The sequence below is a fragment of the Nicotiana sylvestris genome, chromosome 5 (assembly GCF_000393655.2).
Source record: "Nicotiana sylvestris chromosome 5, ASM39365v2, whole genome shotgun sequence".
Taxonomy (NCBI): Eukaryota; Viridiplantae; Streptophyta; class Magnoliopsida; order Solanales; family Solanaceae; genus Nicotiana; species Nicotiana sylvestris.
The window spans coordinates 3335069-3353839 of NC_091061.1; the positions used below are offsets into that span (position 1 = coordinate 3335069).

The 18771-nt window shown below is 34.7% G+C and overlaps 1 protein-coding gene across 1 annotated transcript; it reads left to right on the forward strand.

The window, feature by feature from the left end:
- The first annotated feature begins 10766 nt into the window (after positions 1–10766).
- Positions 10767–13837, forward strand: LOC104230242 (UDP-glycosyltransferase 75C1-like). Its single transcript, XM_009783001.2, has 2 exons — positions 10767–11839; positions 13355–13837. Exons 1-2 carry the CDS (start codon positions 10823–10825, stop codon positions 13703–13705), a joined length of 1368 nt encoding a protein of 455 aa, XP_009781303.1. The 5' UTR covers positions 10767–10822; the 3' UTR covers positions 13706–13837.
- The last annotated feature ends 4934 nt before the right edge of the window (positions 13838–18771 follow it).

Below are 18771 nucleotides of genomic sequence, written 5' to 3' on the forward strand. Positions count from 1 at the left end.
AAAGATTGACTCTGTATTATAGTCTACGAACCAGAAATCCGGGTAAGGAATTATGTTAACCCGAGAGAAGGTGTTAGGCATTCCCGAGTTCCATGGTTCTAGCACGGTCGCTCAACTGTTATATCTGGCTTAATTATCTGATTTTAATACATGTTTTAGACTATGGTATATTTTAACTTATTTAACCGCTTTTACTTATTTTAAGGAAGATTCAACGTTACATGAAACGCGTCTTGAACTACGTCACATAAATGCACCCGCAGTCCGCAACACATTTTATCTAACGTTGTTGAGATTTAGATTTGGGTCACATAAATGCGCACCCGAGTTTAATAAAATAAATATAAAATAATGCACCTAAAGTAAACTACGATAATAAGCAATGAATATAAAGCAACCCAACTGATTAAATCGAACCTGTTATATAATTCAAGCTTAAGTCCGTTCGGTTAAGGTAAATATCTAACTAGCCTTCTTCAAAACTCATAAGCAAAAATCTCATTATCACTTTAATTGTATCTACGAATCTAGCAACAAGACTCCAGCAAATTTCATTGGAATATCAAAGGATATCACAAAGAATCGTGCAAAACCATATAAGCAGCATCATTTCGACAAGTTTTAATCCAAAAGAACAATTAACTAAACAGATCATATGCATTCACACTTCTAATAATAATAAAATAATTGGATAATTCATGTTTGTTCCCAAAGACTGCATCGATGAAAACTTTGACATAGAGGAACCAAATTAAGAGAGCTTCAAACAAGCAACGAAACAAGCATAACAACTACACGGTATTCATAATCATCAAAACTTAATGACTAGGAAACAGAGAGGAAATTTAAGATTAAATAAAGAAATTGACCTCGATACAAAGAAATTTGGTTCTGAAAACGATTAACACCAGCAAATTTGGACATCGATAACTCGATGGAACCCAAATCCGTCCGGAAACCTCGCCGGAAATCTCCGACCTCGAACGGATTTTCATAACTCGAACAACAACTATTGAAAGCAAGGAAACAGTTTGAAGTACCAAATAAAAGCCGGAAATGAGCTGGAATGGGCGAAGTCCACCTCGCCGGAAACCTCAACGAACCCAACAACCTCGACGAATGCTTTCAGGTTTAGTAGGTGCTTGAAATTTTGAAATGGAAATCAACAATCTGGACCGATTTTTGAGTTTAAGAGTGCGCTTGAGTTGACAACTTGGACTGAATTTCAAAGTGACTTATGGAAAATGCCAAATTTCCATCACTGTTTCGTTTCTTCACTTCCACCTCTATCTGCCAAAGAAATCTTTAAGTGAAAGGAAGAGAGATTTGGCCGTTGCCTTTTGTCTGGGAGGTGGAGTTCGATCGTTTTCTCCAAATCAAAAAGAGAATGAAATTTTTTGATGGGGTGGGTCAGCCGTTCTCTCTTGGGAGCTCCGGTCCCTTTTGGATTGAAGAGGAAGCTCCTTTTTCCTTTTTTGGTAGATCTGATCTCTTCCTCCCCTTTTAGGTATTAGTACTATTATATAGTAGTGGGGATTAGGTTAGGGGTATGGGCCTAGGAGTTATGGGCTAGGAAATTGGGCCAACGACTGAAAAAATGGACTACAAGATTCATAACGACGGGATAAACCAACCCAAAACTAATTCCTCCTTCTAAAATTATATACAATTATAATATAAAAATATAAAACTAATTTTAATTAATTAAACTAAACTATATTAAAAATGAAACTATTTTTGTATTTTCAAGATTATATATAAAAATAAAAATAAGCTACTATTTTTGTATATTTTTTTATTTAAATTCATGAAACATAAATTTAAATATATAAAAGTAAACTAAAACATTTTTTGTAAGTTTCATTTTCTTGTGATAAAATAAGGTAAAAGAGTAAAAATGAGTTGAAATAGCTATATTATGCCTAAATTAAATATTTACGTGCTAAAATATAAAAAATCTTGGGGAGGGTCAAAAATCACATGTCTACAGTGATCACGAAAGGATAATAAATGTGGCGTTCTCTAGGCTGGGAGGTCATTTTTCTGCTACCCAGATACTTTATACCCTTTGTTACCCCTTTTGAGCCTGTATTATTTTCTTTGACCACCCTCTTTTGGAATCAAGTTTAGAGTCAAAAGTCAAAAGTAAAAAAAAATGAAATGAAAAAAAATGAAATTTAAAAAAATGAAATGAAAGAAAAGTCCATGCCCCAAGAGTACAAACTGGGGCAACGCTTAGAAAGGTCAAGTGAAAAAAAAAACAAAAAAAAACAAGCAAAGGTCCATGCCCCAAAAAAATAGAAGCTGGGGCAACTTGTTTTGAAAACAACAAAAAAAAGACAAAAGGAAAAAAGAAACAAAGAAAAAGAAAGAAAGATGAAAAAAATATAAAAAGAATTGTTAGGTCAGATGTTTGAACTACGTTCGACCTGATTCCTTAAAAAAAGGGATACGTAGGTAGCCTCACGGTTCAGTCCAACCAAATAAGAATTAAAAAAACAGGAAAAAAGTTCCAAAAAAATCCCCAATAGCTGAAACTGGAGCAAAGATTTTATTTCATTTTTGAAAGAGTCGATTCCAAGAGTTGTAAGTCTACATCCCCCTTTACTTTGAGTCTATTTTGAGTCGTCATGACGTCCTTTCTTTCCAACCCTATCCAAAATCCTTCCAAATAAAGACCTCCCGATATGCCTTCAAGAATGCCAAGAGAAGCATGCAATGAGCAACAGTCGTCACATGACATAGAACACTGTCAAGATGCTCGTACAAGAAAGCAAAAGAAAAAGAAAAATAAAAGAAAATGAGAGAGTCTTACTAGTGAAAACCTTCGCGGGCACTGTAAGACGATTGTAAGCAGAGATGAATAAATAAGAGAGACTTGTTGGTGAAAATCCCTCGGGGCACCACTAGTCGAAAGTGAGTCGTGAAGCTGATGCAAAGGATTTGCACTAACAAACCCGACTTCAAAGTCATAAGAATGGTAAAAGGAAAGATTAGATCAGTTGATAGATCAGGCCGTTAAGTCCAAAATGCATGTCATGATCATTAAGGCTAGTTTTTGAAAAAAAAAAAGAAGAAGAAAAAACAACAACTCCTCCTTCTGTCTTTCCCGACAGGGGCATTTCTTGTTAATACTGTTTCTTTGCATCATTGTGCCCTTCCCTCTGAGTCAGTCCTTCTCAAAACAAGCAAGAAAAGATTTCAAAATTTGCTACCAGCTTTTTAGTTGCATAAAGTAAATTTGGTCAGCACACTAAGTTGTTACTGTTAATATACCTTGAGGATTCATGCAAAGGCTTCCCCAAAAGACTCTTGTCAGCCTACTTGGCGCAAGCTAAGATAACTGGTGATTCTCTCTGACAGACAAATTAAAAGCAGGAAGTCATTCAAGATATCAGAAAAGGTCACCTAAGAAAAGATTTCCAGTTGGGATAAAGCTGATTGAGCCATAAATACAAATGGTATTGGGTGTGAAACAATTAGGGTTGATGCAGAACAAAAGTCTCTTGAAACCAACTCAAGCTGATTGGGCAGAAGCTAAGCTGCCCAAGACTCAACGCCACAAACCGACCACCATTTTCAAAACTGACAAATTTTTCTTTATGTGAAACAAGAACAAAGCAGCACAAGGAAAGTGGTTCAGAAAAAAAAACAAAAAAAGAGAAGAAAAAGAAAAGAAGTGAAGAGTCGACAAAGAGAAGTTTCTCAAATCTTTGCCTTTATTTGTCTTACTATTGTGCATAAAATCTTGCCATTGATCTTCACATTTTTTCCTCCTAGGGTAAAAGTCCTAGTCTGATGGATTTTCCTCCCAATAAAAATCTTAGTCTGATGAATATTTCTCCTAGGATAAATGTCTTAGTCTGATGAATCTTTCTCCTAAGATAGAAAACCTAGTCTGATGAACTTTCTCCTAGGATAGAAATCTTAGTCCGATGAATCTTTCTCTTAAGATAATAAAAAAATATTAGTCTAATAAATCTTTCTCCTAAGATAACAAAAAAGAGGACCTAGTCTAATAAACATTCTCCTAGGATCAAAATTTTAGTCTGATGAATTTTTCTCCTAAGATAGAAGACCTAGTCTGATGAACTTTCTCCTAGGATAAAAATATTAGTCTGAAGAATCTTTCTCCTAAGATAGCAAAAAAAAAAGACCTAGTTTGATGAACTTTCTCCTAGGATCTAAATCTTAGTCTGATGAATTTTTCTCCTAAGATAGAAGACCTACTCTGATGAACTTTCTCCTAGGATATAAATCTTAGTCTGATGAATCTTTCTCCTAAGATACCAAAAAAAAAATAAAAAGAAAAGAGACCTAGTTTGATGAACTTTCTCCTAGGATCAAAATCTTAGTCTGATGAATCTTCTCCTAAGATAGAAAACCTAGTCTGATGAATTTTTTCCTAGGATAATAATTTTTTTTAAAAAAAAAGGAAGTTTGGATTTCAAAAAAAATGGTCAATTTTTAGTTTTCTTAAGTAATTAATCTTTAGTGTTCTTGAAATCAGGGGTCCCGCCTGGAGAATAGGGTCAGTTTTTACTTTAGTCAAGCTTAGTTTATAGTCTTCCGCAAGCTCAATCTTAAATCTAGGAGACGCACTTCCTGGTCTGGTTCATTCAATTTTTTTAGCAGACGCATTTGCTAGTTAAAATTTTCTTGGTTTTACTCACATAAGACGCACATTTTGGTCGAGTCTTCAATTGCATCCTTCATCAATAGCATAGGTGATTCATAGGCCTGTTAACAACTCACAAATCTTCCTAGTGCAAACTGGGTCAGAAAAGTTTCTTTTGTTTTGTCTGTTTTGCTGTAGTATCAGGCACCCACCTGGAGAACAAGGGAATTCATTTCAGAGTCACTTCAAATTTCAAGTCAGTAGCAGGCGCCCACTTGGAGAACGAGGGAAGTCATTTCAGAATTCAATTCAAGATAGAAGTAGTGGAAGCTCACCTCAAAAATGCGAGTCGACAGTCCGAGACAACCAAAAGAATAAGTCTAAATCCAAAAAAAAAAAACAAAAAGAAAAAAAAAACAAAAAGAAAAAAAAGAAAAAGAAAAAAAGAAAAAAGAGGGAAGTGAATCCAAATGTAGAAGCAGATGAAAGATGTGAACTGCTCAAGACATGGCTGATGTCACGAGCACTGCATGTCCGGTCTTGATTCGAAGAAGCGTGAAAGAATAAACCAACACCTGCAGTTAACAAACATCAAAATTCAGATCAGAGTCCGCATGAAGAACCAACTAAGACTCAAGATCAAGCTTCAGAAAACTTATAGATATGAATCTTGTAACTCATAGCTGATATGTTTGTTTAGTTTAATTAGATTTTAATTTTGATATAATAACAGGACCACGGACTGGAACCTCGATGGAACGGAACCTCACTCGACTCTCTCATCCTCTCCACACACTCCATCACCTCATTCACTTCTGAACTACACGTGGCCTGATTCCTTTATAGCCAATGATATGTAGGCAGCTCAGATACTAGGGTTCGGTCACATTCTCCTTTCTCTTAGTTTTTGGTCTCTCTAAATAAGGGTCGGGTCAAAAAACCTGTCTTGTTATTCTTTATCTGAAAACTCTTCGCGTTTCCAATCAAAGAGGGCAGCTATAGACATATATTTTTTGACCCTCCCCAAGATTTTACATATTTTAGCGTAAAATATTTAGTTTAGGTTTAGTATCGCTATTCTAAATAGTTTTGACTCTTTTACTTTATTTTATCACAAAAATAAATATTACAAAAATATTTTCTTTTATTTAGCTAATTAATATTTTATCTAGTTATTTTTAATTTATCTACCTTACATAAAATTCAAAAACACAAAAAAATAGATCCGCTTTGTTTTCAGAAATATTATTTTATTTTTACAATGATTTTTTTATTTTTATCTTTTAGTATGATATTTGAAAAATAACAAAAATAGGTTTGTTTTAATGGTTAGTTTTATTTTAATAATTATTTTACTTAAGTAGGATTAATTAGTAAATGATTTAGTATTTTTAGTCTTGTTTTAGAAGAAAGAGCATGAAATTTGAGGCTAATTTTGTTTGATCTTAATTGAAGAGGTCCAAAGAGATAGCCCAATTTTAAAGCCCAAACCCTAAGACCCACTCCCCCTTCTTCATATAGACCCTAATACACATTTTAATTAATCTAGAATCCCTACCCAAAAATCATCAGCCGCAGAGAACATAAAAGACACCTCCACATCACCTGACCTCCTCTCCTTCATCTTTACAAAAAAGCAAAAAACCTGGAGAACCTTAGGAGCCCCCCTTCTTCTTCACAAAAACGCTAGCAGCTTTGTATTTGATCAAAAAAAGCCGCCTCCTTTCTTTTCTTCTTCTCTCAAGAAGCCACCCACTTCCGCCTCGCTCCTCATATGAGCTTCACAAACAAAGAAAAGATTTGAAGAACCAGGGTTTTTTTTTTTCTTAAAAAAAATCTCATTCTCCGCAAAATTTGTTGGACGAATCTGTTTGGTTTACAGGGTCAAATCGAGTTTCTTAAGGGGTTGTTCGTTGCTGTTGTTGTGATTGTTGAGTAGCTGAGTTCATTCATCAATTTAGACCTTTATTTGGTCATTGTTTCTGCTGGATTCTCTGCAAAAGGTATGTGAAAGTTTGCCAAAAATACTCTTTTGATTATGAATGAACATCTGAGTTGTTTTTGCTATGTTTGTGCCTAATTTCACGGATCCATGATGTTTTGAATTACTTGTAGATATTTCCATATTAAACTTAGATTCTAATAGTTTTTTTTAGGTTGAAAATTTGTGCTGAAATTATGCGATGTTCACCGAGTTCCTATCAAAACTGCCTAGATGTAATATGCTAGTTTTGTTAATGTTTGCTCTAAATAAGTGGTTAATTCAAAATGAGGTTGTGGAACTTAAAGGAGGCCATACAGAAATACACTGAATTCACCAGTGAAGCAATCTTGGTGAAATTAGGCTAAGTTTAATTGGTTGAAAGCAAGTTTATGTTTCAAAGTTTGTATAGGCAACTCTTAGCCCATTTGTTCTTCACGCCTAATCTCCTAGAGGTCAACTAACCAACCTAGAACTAAATAATTAAAGCAAGGGATTTTTGGATCAAAAAATTAAGAAGGAACATTCGGAGATTTAGGTGGTCATGACAGTGTTGCAATGAAAAGTTTTTGTTTTGTTTTGTTTTGGTCCATTAAGATTAAATTGGATTTGGAACTAGTTTAAATTAACTCTTGAATGCATTAGAATACTTCAGGCACGCTCTAAATTAATCAAATCATGGTAGTTTGCTTTAGGCGCGAATAATAATTAAATCGTGACTATGAGTATTGTTCCTGCGGCATGGTGATGATACATAATCCTAATTCGAGTGTGCGTTTCACGTGACTCGACCTTAATTTCTTCGAATATTAATAAAATTAAACACGTTGGAGATCGTGGGTACGGTTCCCGTGACGCGATTCACAATGTGTACAAAACAAACGAGTGCGCGATATCGCGACTTGTTCAAACAAATTCCTTAAATAACTAAAAGCGGTTTGAAAATGTTAAAAAAGCACAATAGGTTTAAACGTGTAATTAATCAGATAATTAGGCCAATTACTAATAGTTGAGAGACCGTGCTAAAACCACGGAATTCGAGAATGCCTAACACCTTCTCCCAGGTTAACAGAATTCCTTACCCGGATTTTTGTGTTTCGCGGACTGTAAAACAGAGTCAAACTTCCTCGATTCGGGATTTTAAACCGGTAACTTGGGACACCATAAATTATCCCAAGTGGCGACTCTGAATTTGAGTATAAATAATACTGTTTTGGTTATTGTCACTTTAATTGGAAAAACTCATTATACCCCCTTTTGGGTAGGAAAAGAAGATGTGACAGGTGGCTAGAATTGCACAGATGAAAATTGTGGTTGGAGATACTTTGGGTTTTGTTGATTAACCAATCAGAAGGCTTTAGAAGATTTGAAATTTATCTCCAAGTCATATCCTCCTATCCTTATTTTTTTGACTTTTGCTGGGGCAAACAATCAATAATAAAAATTGTGTGGGGTATCCACTTTTTAAAATGGTATTTACTTTTTATCCAACATTTTTAATGCGTAGCAATAGTAGCCACTAGTCTATTAAAATTAATATAAAAAGACTGTGTTACCCTTTCTTCTATCTCTTTGATGTGTTACGGAGAAGAACTGTGCCGCCATCTGTAAGACGGAAGGATTTTCTTGTGGCGACTGCCGTGGACTCCGCCGCCGTTGTTTCTGTACTTGGCCATGCTAAGAATGTTACTATATGTTATATATATATAAACTTAATTTGAGAAACTCTTGAATAAGCACTATGATTTTTCAAAGATTAACGTGCTAGTTTTGTTACTTATTAAACTAGTCGTGATCTTTGATTGTATGCAATTATGGTGGTAGATGTATTTGAGTTTGTGATTTCTGTGATGTATTTTTGGTTTTCTGCTACGTTATGGATCCTGAACTTACAGTTACAAGTTCAAAAGTTAAGGACACTTGGTCCTGAACTTTGAGTTCCAAGTTCAAAAGTTAAGGACACTTGGTCCTGAACTTAGAGTTACAAGTTCAAAAGTTAAGGATACTTGGTCTTGAACTTAGACTAACAAGCTCAAAAGTTAAGGACAATAGGTCTTGAACTAACAGTTACAAGTTCAAAAGTTAAGGACAATAGGTCCTGAAGTCCTGAACTTAGACTAAAAAGCTCAAAAGTTAAGGACAATAGGTCCTGAACTTAGACTAACAAGCTCAAGAGTTAAGGATACTTGGTCCTGAACTTACAGTTACAAGTTCAAAAGTTAAGGATATTTGGTCCTGAACTTAGACTAACAAGCTCAAAAGTTAAGGACAATAGGTCCTGAACTTAGACTTACAAGTTGAAAAGTTAAGGACAAGTAGTCCTTAACTTAGAGTTATAAGTACAGAAATTAAGGACAGATGATCCTGAACTTCGAGTTCCAAGTTCAAAAGTTAAGGACATGTAGTCCTGAAGTCCTGAACTTAGAGTTACAAGTTCAAAAGTTAAGGACACTTGTCCTGAACTTTATGAGCAGAAGGGTGTTTTCGCCTGGGCAGATAAAGTTTATTAAAGCAGTGGCTAAAGAGTAAAGACATTTTAAACAATGGCTTAAAAGTAAATACATGTGTTATTAGTGGCTAACCGTGCACTTCCCCTCTTACAATGTGCAGTAACTATGATATGAAGTCAGGGTTTGGGATTTTGGGGGGAACTAATACCGGGTAACAAAAGAATGAGATTGGGTTAGTTAGGTAATTGGGGTTAGAGTGGGAAGTGGGGTCAGGTTATGTGGTGGTCTAGGTAGTTGACATGTGTCAAAACTAGTATTAAAAATCAAATTTTTATTTTTTTAATACATGATGAGTGTGTGTTAATAATAGTGGCACAAATAGACCAATGTTGTAACGTCCATGGCACCAGTAGGTTCAACTATTAACGAGTGGCACAAATAGGCTATTTCGTTAAGTAAAATGGCATATTTAGGCCTTTTCTCTAGTTTAAATACCGGGAGTGCAAATAACTATTTGATCACATGGCAACATATTTTCTATTTTCATTAACGGGTTTCTAGTTGCAATATAGGGTGTGTTTGGTATGAAGGAAAATATTTTCCGGAAAATATTTTTCATTTTTCCCATATTTGGTTGGTAAAAATATTTTCATTATGAACTCATTTTCCTCCAATTGGAGGTAAATGTTTTTCCTTATCAAGAGAAAAGAAAACATTTTCCAAAACTCCTTTTCAACCTTCCCCAACCCACCCCCTCTCTCCAAAAAAGGCTTTTTTGGTTCAAATTTCATTTTTCCGTTACCACCCACCCTGCTACCCCCCCTTTAACCCACCCCCACCCCTCCCGCAAAAAAAATTATTTTTTTTGCAATTTTAAATTTCTATTTTTTCGTTTTTCTGCACCACCCACCCCAATCATCCCACCCCAACCACTTTTCGATTCTAATATTTTTTTACTTTTTCTTTTTGTAATTTCAAATTTCTATTTTTTCCGTTTCTCTGCCCCCTCCCCCCTTCTCCCAAAATATTTTTTAAATATATTTTTCAGTTTTATTTTTTTTATTTATCGGTTTAAAGGTACAAAATTTTACAAGTTCCAAAGTTATGAGTTCGAATGTTTATGTGTTTGAAAGTTTACGGGTTCAAAATTTCGCGATTTCGAAAGTTTAACGGTTTGAAAGTTTATGAAATTTGTGGGTTCGGAAGGTTGTTGGTTTGAAAGTTTATGGCTTGATATTTATTACATCTAAACTATTTATAAATACTCTTAAAAGTTATTTCCTTAATTTGCATATCAAACATCGAAAAATAAATAAGATTACTACTTATTTTCCAGGAAAAACATTTTCCATTATACCAAACACACCCATAACCTCATTTGCTTTTAATATTTAACAAATTTTTAGTTTGCTTTAAGAAGCTAACTATGTTTTCCAATTCAGACACCTTTTCTTCTTCAACTTTTTCAAAAACATTATTTTTAAAAACACCAAAAGCACAAATGACAATGTTTGGATAACGTCACATTCTTATTTTTTTTTTTATCTTGTCCTTCCTTACTATTAATTAATCTTATTTTATTTTTTAGCGTATTTTTATATAAAATAATTTTATAAATTTATTTTTTCATAAGCATTGCAACCGTCAAAATATATCAGTGATTATTATTGAATATTATAATCATGGAGTTCAACTTGAGACACCTTTATAAGTCCAATCTTCCATAAAAATTCTATAGTGCCATGATTGTTTACTCCAACATTAGTCAAAATAATGAAGAAACACCATTTCCTTATCATCTCGTTACCAGCACAAGGCCACATAAATCCCACTCTCCAGCTCGCCAAAAACCTCGCACGCGCCGGTGCTCGTTGCACCTTCGTCACAACCGTCCACGGCTTCCGCAAAATGAACAACCTTCCGTCCATCGACGGACTATTCTACGCCTCCATCTCCGACGGCCACGACGACGGCATGCCCAAAGAAATGTACTTCGGTGACTATTTAAACGATTTAAAGCGCGTGGGATCGGAAAACCTCAAAAACCTTCTTCAACAATTTACCGACGACGGCTATCCAGTTACTTGTTTAGTGTACACAATTCTCTTCACTTGGGTTGCAGAAGTAGCGCGTGAATATCACGCGCCATTGGCATTTCTCGCCATTCAATGTGCTACTGCGTTTGCCATTTATTACTATTTGTTTACTACCAATAACGGAATGTACAGCTCGACTACTGAAGTTGAGCTCTCATTTCCACTAAAATTACCGGAATTGCCACTATTTTCTCGTGATGATATTCCTACGTTCCTGTTACAGAGTGATTCAGCCTCTTCTTTTATGATCCCTGTAGTGAGAGAACACATAAAAATTCTCGAAAATGATCCAAATCCTCGTGTTTTAATCAACACTTTCGACGCGTTAGAAGAGAAATCACTGAAGATTTTGGAGAAAATTGGGGTAAGTTCAATTGGTCCTCTGATTCCTTCAGCTTTTTGTGATGGAAATGATGTTAATGACAAGTCTTTTGGGTGCGAACTGTTTGATAAATCTGAAAATTATTCTCAGTGGTTGGATTTAAAAGCTGAGGGTTCAGTTGTTTATATATCATTTGGGAGTTTAGCTGTGTTAAAAGAGGAGCAAAAGGAAGAGATTTTGAAGGGTTTATTGGAAAGTGAAAGGCCATTTTTATGGGTAATTAGATTAAGCAATGAAGATGGCAAGAACAAGAATGTAAATTATGGATTGAATGGAAAAGGAATGATTGTCCCTTGGTGTTCACAAATGGAGGTACTAAATTTTATTACTCCATCCGTTCACTTTTATTTAACACGTTTTAACTTTTTACGCGCCTTAAGAAATAATAAATGAAATGCATAGTTTACCATAATACTCAATTAATTGATGCATATTTTATTAGATTTGAGAAAATAATTTGAAATAAGTAATAAATACTGTGGATATAAAAGGAAAAAAAGTTTGTGTTCTCCTGGTATTCGTAAAGTGACAAGTAAAAACAAAATTTTATTTTAATATATATGTCAAGTAAAAGTGAATGGAGGGAGTATAAAATTATTTTTTGTCACATTAAAGCAGCGGCAAATTTTTTCAAAGGTTTTCAAACTTGAAATAAATGAAAAAAATTTCTTCACAAAGGGTGTCAGTATATGTTATATAATATATCTCTAAAATCTAATATTTTGTCTATATATGTAATGTAAGTTTTCGACAAAAATGGTCAATTGACCACCCTAAACATATAGTTTCGCCCCTGCATTAAAGTAACTGTATCTTACATATATAACAGTAAGGGGTCGTTTGGTAGGGTGTATAAGAATAGTGATGAATAAGGTGTATTAGTAATGCATGTATTAGTAACGCATGTATTAGTAATGCAAGCATTAGTTATGCAAATATTATTTCTTATCTATTGTTTGGTGTGGTGTATTAAAATTATAATGCATTGCATAAACTTTAAAAAAAATAGCTGCTTACAAAAATGCCCTCCATATTCTCTAGCTTTAAGGGACTTTAAGGACAATTTTGTCTTTAACTATGCTAATGCATGCATTAAAGCGTTGGTATTACTAATGCCATAGTTTTCTATGCATTACTTATGCATGGGATAATGGCAAGTATGGTGTATAACTAATACTTGTATTAGTTATACACAAGTTGAAAAAAGGTACCAAACAATGTATTAGTAATGCATAGAGCTAATGCTTGCATTATTTTTTCTAATACCTCCTACCAAACGACCCCTAAGTACAAAACTTTATCGCCTATAATAGTAAAGTTTACCTTGATAAGAAACTTTTATCATTGTAGCGAATAACGTTTGATGAGTTTACTATTATTGTGTGTAAGTTCAATTATTTTAATAGGTAAAAAGATTATTTCGCAACTTTATTGTTATAACGAATTAAGTTCAATGAATTTAACGTGACATAAAATATTTGTAGATTTATTATTATACTCCCTTCGTCCTAATTTATGGTAGAGTCAAATGAATTACTTTTTTACCATAGTTTTTTCATATACTTTTTAAATATTTTAAAATTTTAATTAATGTGACTTATACTACTTTTTACGTAGTTTTTAAATACATAAATTTTATTTTGAAAAACTAAAAGATTCTATGTCTAAATGCACGGTCAAAATTAAGAAGTTTGAATCTTGAAAAACAAAAAGTGTCACATGGGACAAAGGATTAATAGATAAATTATATAATTATCCTATCTAAAAGTTTAAACTATTAGTGAACGTATTCAGTTATTAACTTAATTAATGATATATTTTCAACAGGTACTTTTTCATAAGTCAATCGGATGTTTTGTGAGTCATTGTGGATGGAATTCGACTCTAGAAAGTATAGTAGCGGATGTGCCGCTGATTGGGTACCCACAGTTCTCTGACCAAGTGACAAACATCAAGATGGTGGAGGAAGTTTGGGGAACAGGTGTGAGAGCTAGAGCAGAAGAAGGAATTGTCAAAAGAGAAGAGTTAAAAAGGTGTTTGAAAATTTTAATGGGGGATGGAGAGAAAGGGAATGAAATAAGAAGGAATGTGAAGAAATATAAAGATTTGGCTATGGAAGCTGTGAAAGGAGGAGGTTCCTCACATTATAATTTGAACAAGTTTTTAGATAGTTTGTAAGGCATTTTTCTCTCTCTCTCTTTGATGATTTTCAACTTGGTGTCATTATTTGTTTGGAGTTCGACTAATTCGAATTTGCATGGAAAAATTTGGGGGTGAAGCCGCTCTCCATCAATAGTGACTTCATATTCAGGGCTCGAATTCTAAATAGCTGATTAAGGATGAGAGCGTACTTAGCACTCTGTCACAATCTTTAGCTCTTTTGGTATGAGAGATAAGGGACAATAATTTCGGGATTAAATTTGAGATGAATTTATCTTATATTTGATTAGGATAAAATCGTGATATTATTAATCTCGGGATTATAATATTTTTTAATCTCTATAAAAGGGTGAGATAACTAATTACATAATAATTAATCATGTGATAATTTGTTTTCCAACCAAACCCCGGTGTTTATGAGGCATTTCTCAATCTTGAATTGAGGAAATTAAATGACTCCTAAATTTGGTGCAAGTTTTGGATGATGATATTCAATTCTCCTCCAGCAATTTTCTTATGTATTGGAGATCTCAATCCAAACGAAATAAAAAAAGAAGCTTTAGTTCCTATTTATGGCCTTAAAAGTTAAGAGCACATTTTTTTTTTTTTTCTGGTTTCCCATCTGGTGTTCGGTACCTGTATTGAGGCCCGATTGAATTCGGATTCATGCCGGAAAGTCTCACATTGGGGGGAGGGGGGTAAAGCGTCCCCTAATAAAGACGATTCTATATCCAAGACTCGAATCCAAAATCTCGAACTAAGGATAAAGAAGTACTTATCACTCCATCACTGACCATTTTTGGCTGCACATCCGCTTTCATAATTCATACTCCGTATACACTTGTTGAAATTGAAATCTAGTGTGACACCAATTGACCAATTCACAAAGCTGTATTTTTAACACACTACAGTCAAATGGAATAATAAAATATTTTGCAGTTAAAAATATCAAATAATGAATTCAAGAAAATAATGTGGTTCTTAACAATTAATTGAAACTCTTTAACCAGGAAGATAATTTTATAGTGATAAATAAAAGGTAGGAAACCATAAATTTGTTGTACCCTAAGAAATTGAATTATGTTATAAATATATTATATTATGGATGTTCATTTAGTACTCCGTTGTAAATAAGCTTCCTGAAGAAGCTTATCCATATGGGACTCCACCGTAAATATGTTTATCTATTTAGTACTATATTGGAAATAAGCTTCCTGAAGAAGCTTATCACTTCGGTACCCGGTTATGGATAAACATTACCCCCAGTATAAGTTTATCCATACCGGGTATAATAGGCTTATCTTTTCAGTACCCAGTTATGGATAAACATTACCCCCGGTAAAAGATTATCCATACCGGGTATAATAAGCTTATCCATTCAGTACTCCGTTATGGATAAATATTGCTCTCAGTAGAAGATTATCCATATCTGGTATAGCAGCAGCTTACACAGCAGCTTGTAGCAGCTTACACAGCAGCTTGTAGTAGCAGCTTACACAGCAGCTTATAGTAGCTTACACTGCAGCTTGTAGTAGCAGCTTACACAGCAGCTTGTAGTAGCAGCTTACGGAGCAGCTTCCTTTCTTCTATAAATAGAAGAGATTTCAGTTCATTATGTACATCAGTTTGAATTCGAATAATATATCAGTTTCTCTATATACTTGTCTTTACTTTATAGTCTTTATTTTATAACACGTTATCAGCACGAAGCTCTACCATCTCGAGCAAATATTTTGAAAGTATCTGAGGTAAGAACTTTCTTTTCCTAAATAATGTCAAATCTTTCTAAACTTGAATTTGTAGCCCTGGATATATCGGGCAAAAGCTACATGTCTTGGGTACTTGATGCTGAAATTCATCTTGATGCGATGGGTCTGGCAGACACCATCAAGGATAAAAACCAGGCATCAAACCAAGACCGTGCCAAAACAATGATATTCCTACGCCATCACCTTGATGAGGGCCTGAAAATGGAATATCTCACTATTAAAGATCCAGTCATACTGTGGAATAATTTGAAAGATAGATATGACCACCTGAAGATGGTCGTTCTTCCACAGGCACGTTATGATTGGACTCATCTAAGGCTACAAGATTTTAAATCTATCAGTGAGTATAATTCTGCTATGTTCAGAATTATTTCCCAATTAAAATTATGTGGTGATAATATTACTGATCATGATATGTTGGAGAAAACTTTCACCACTTTTCATGCCTCGAATATGCTCCTGCAGCAGCAATATCGAGAGATGGGATTTAAAAAGTATTCTGAACTTATCTCACATCTTCTTATAGCAGAGCAACATAATGGGCTATTAATGAAAAATCATGAAAGCCGACCTATTGGTTCTTGTCCATTCCCTGAAGTGAATGAGACGAACTTCCACCAAGCTAAACGTGGAAGAGGTCATGGCCCCAGTCGTGGTCATGGCCGTGGTCGGGGAAGAAACCCCAATCATGGTAATAATAATGCATCAAAGAAGCCTCCTCACCACCAGCAGTGGAAAAGAAAGGAACAAAAGCATGAAGCGGTGCAAGCGCCAAATGCAGAAAATGCATGCTATAGATGTGGAGGAAAAGGGCACTGGTCACGTACTTGTCGTACGCCAAAGCATCTGGTTGAGCTTTATCAAGCCTCCCTGAAGAAGACAGAGAAAAATGCTGAAGCAAATTTTATTTCTGAAGATAATTTAGACTTCATGCATTTGGATGTAGCTGATTACTTTGCACTCCCAGAAGGAGAAATAAGTCATGTAATCGGTAGTGAATCTGTAGAAATGTAAATATTTTAATTTGTGTTGTTTGTAATAAATAGTATGGTTATGTAATTATTGTACATAAATAAAAGTTATGTTTTGATAATGATATTTACTATAATATATTTTATTTATGTTATTTTGAAGAATATGGATAACCCTCAAATTATGTTTGGATCAAAGACAAATCATGAAGATATGTGTGTTATTGATAGTGGAACAACACATGCCATATTCAACGATCAGAAATACTTTTCTTATTTGCATAAGGAAAAAGCAAATGTTTCAACAATTTCTGGTAATATAAGTTTGATTGAAGGCTCCGGAAGAGCCATAATATTTCTGTCTAAGGGAACAAAACTTATTATAGACAATGCATTGTTCTCCTCCAAGTCCCGAAGAAACTTGTTGAGTTTTATAGATATCCGCCGAAATGGGTATCATGTAGAGACAATAGATGAAATGAACAGGGAATATCTTTGTATTACAAAGAATATTTCTGGCCAGAAATGCATTGTAGAAAAGTTACCAACTTTATCTTCTGGCTTATACTATTCAAAAATTAGTACAATTGAAGCACACTCTATCGTAAACCAGAAGTTTACGGATTCAAATACTTTTGTGCTTTGGCATGACCGTTTGGGCCATCCCGGATCAATAATGATGAGACGAATTACTGAAAATTCGAGTGGGCATCCATTAAAGAACCTGAAGATTCTTACAAATGACGAATTTTCTTGTGATGCTTGTTATCAAGGAAAAATGATCACTAGACCATCACCAATGAAGGTTGATATTGAATCCCCTGCCTTTTTAGAGCGTATACATGGGGATATATGTGGACCTATTCACCCACCAAGTGGGTTGTTTAGATATTTTATGGTCCTAATAGATGCATCTTCAAGATGGTCTCATGTGTGTCTACTATCATCTCGCAACCTGGCGTTTGCAAAGCTATTAGCCCAAATAATTCGATTAAGGGCACAATTCCCAGATTATCCTATAAAGGCTATTCGCCTTGATAATGCTGGAGAATTCTCATCTCAAGCTTTTGATGATTATTGTTTATCCGTTGGGATAAAAGTTGAACATCCTGTAGCTTATGTTCATACTCAAAATGGCCTTGCAGAGTCATTTATTAAACGCTTGCAATTGATAGCAAGACCACTACTTATGAAAACAAAATTGCCCACTACTGTTTGGGGCCATGCTATCTTGCATGCAGCATCACTTATCCGTCTTAGACCGACACATTATAATAAATATTCTCCGTCACAATTAGTTTTTGGTCATGAACCAAATATTGCCCATCTACGAATTTTCGGATGTGCTGTATATGTGCCAGTAGCACCACCACAACGTAGTAAGATGGGACCACAGAGAAGGATAGGAATATATGTTGGGTTTGAATCACCCTCTATTATTCGCTATCTTGAACCATTGACAGGAGATTTATTTACTGCTCGATTTGCAGATTGTCGGTTTGATGAAACAAATTTCCCACAATTAGGGGGAGAGAAAAAGGAAATCAAAAGAGAAATTGTGTGGAAAGTTTCATCATTATCTCACTTTGATCCCCGTACCCCTATATGTAATCAGGAGGTCCAGAAGATCATCCATTTACAGAATATAGCAAATCAAATGCCAGACGCATTTACTGATTTGAAAAGGATAACTAAGTCACATATCCCAGCAGAGAATGTGCCTATCCGAATTGATGTCCCAATGGGACCATCTACTAGCATGAGAGCTAGTGAACCTAAAGCACGCCTGAAGCGTGGTAGGCCTTTGGGTTCTAAGGATCGAAATCCTCGAAAAAGAAAATCGACAAATGATCAAAACGATACTATGAAGGGATCCCCTGAAGAGACCCAAAATCTGATTAGTTCTGAGATTCCTGAAGAAATCAATGAACCTGAAGCTCATGTGAGTGAGGAACTTTTAATAAGTTCGAACGGTGATGGGATTAATTTAAATCGATTTGAAATAGTGGTGGATAATATTTTTGCATATAATGTTGCACTTAATATTATGCAAGATAGTGAGGATCTTGAACCTCGATCTGTCGAAGAATGTCGACAAAGAATTTGATTGGCCAAAATGGCAAGAGGCAATTCAATCGGAATTGAAGTCACTTGCTAAAAGAGAGGTCTTTGGACCAGTAGTCCAAACACCTGCTGGTATAAAACCAGTTGGTCATAAATGGGTTTTTGTGCGAAAAAGGAATGATAAAAATGAAGTTGAAAGATACAAAGCTCGCCTTGTTGCACAAGGATTCTCACAACGACCTGGAGTCGATTTTGATGAAACATATTCACCTGTTATGGA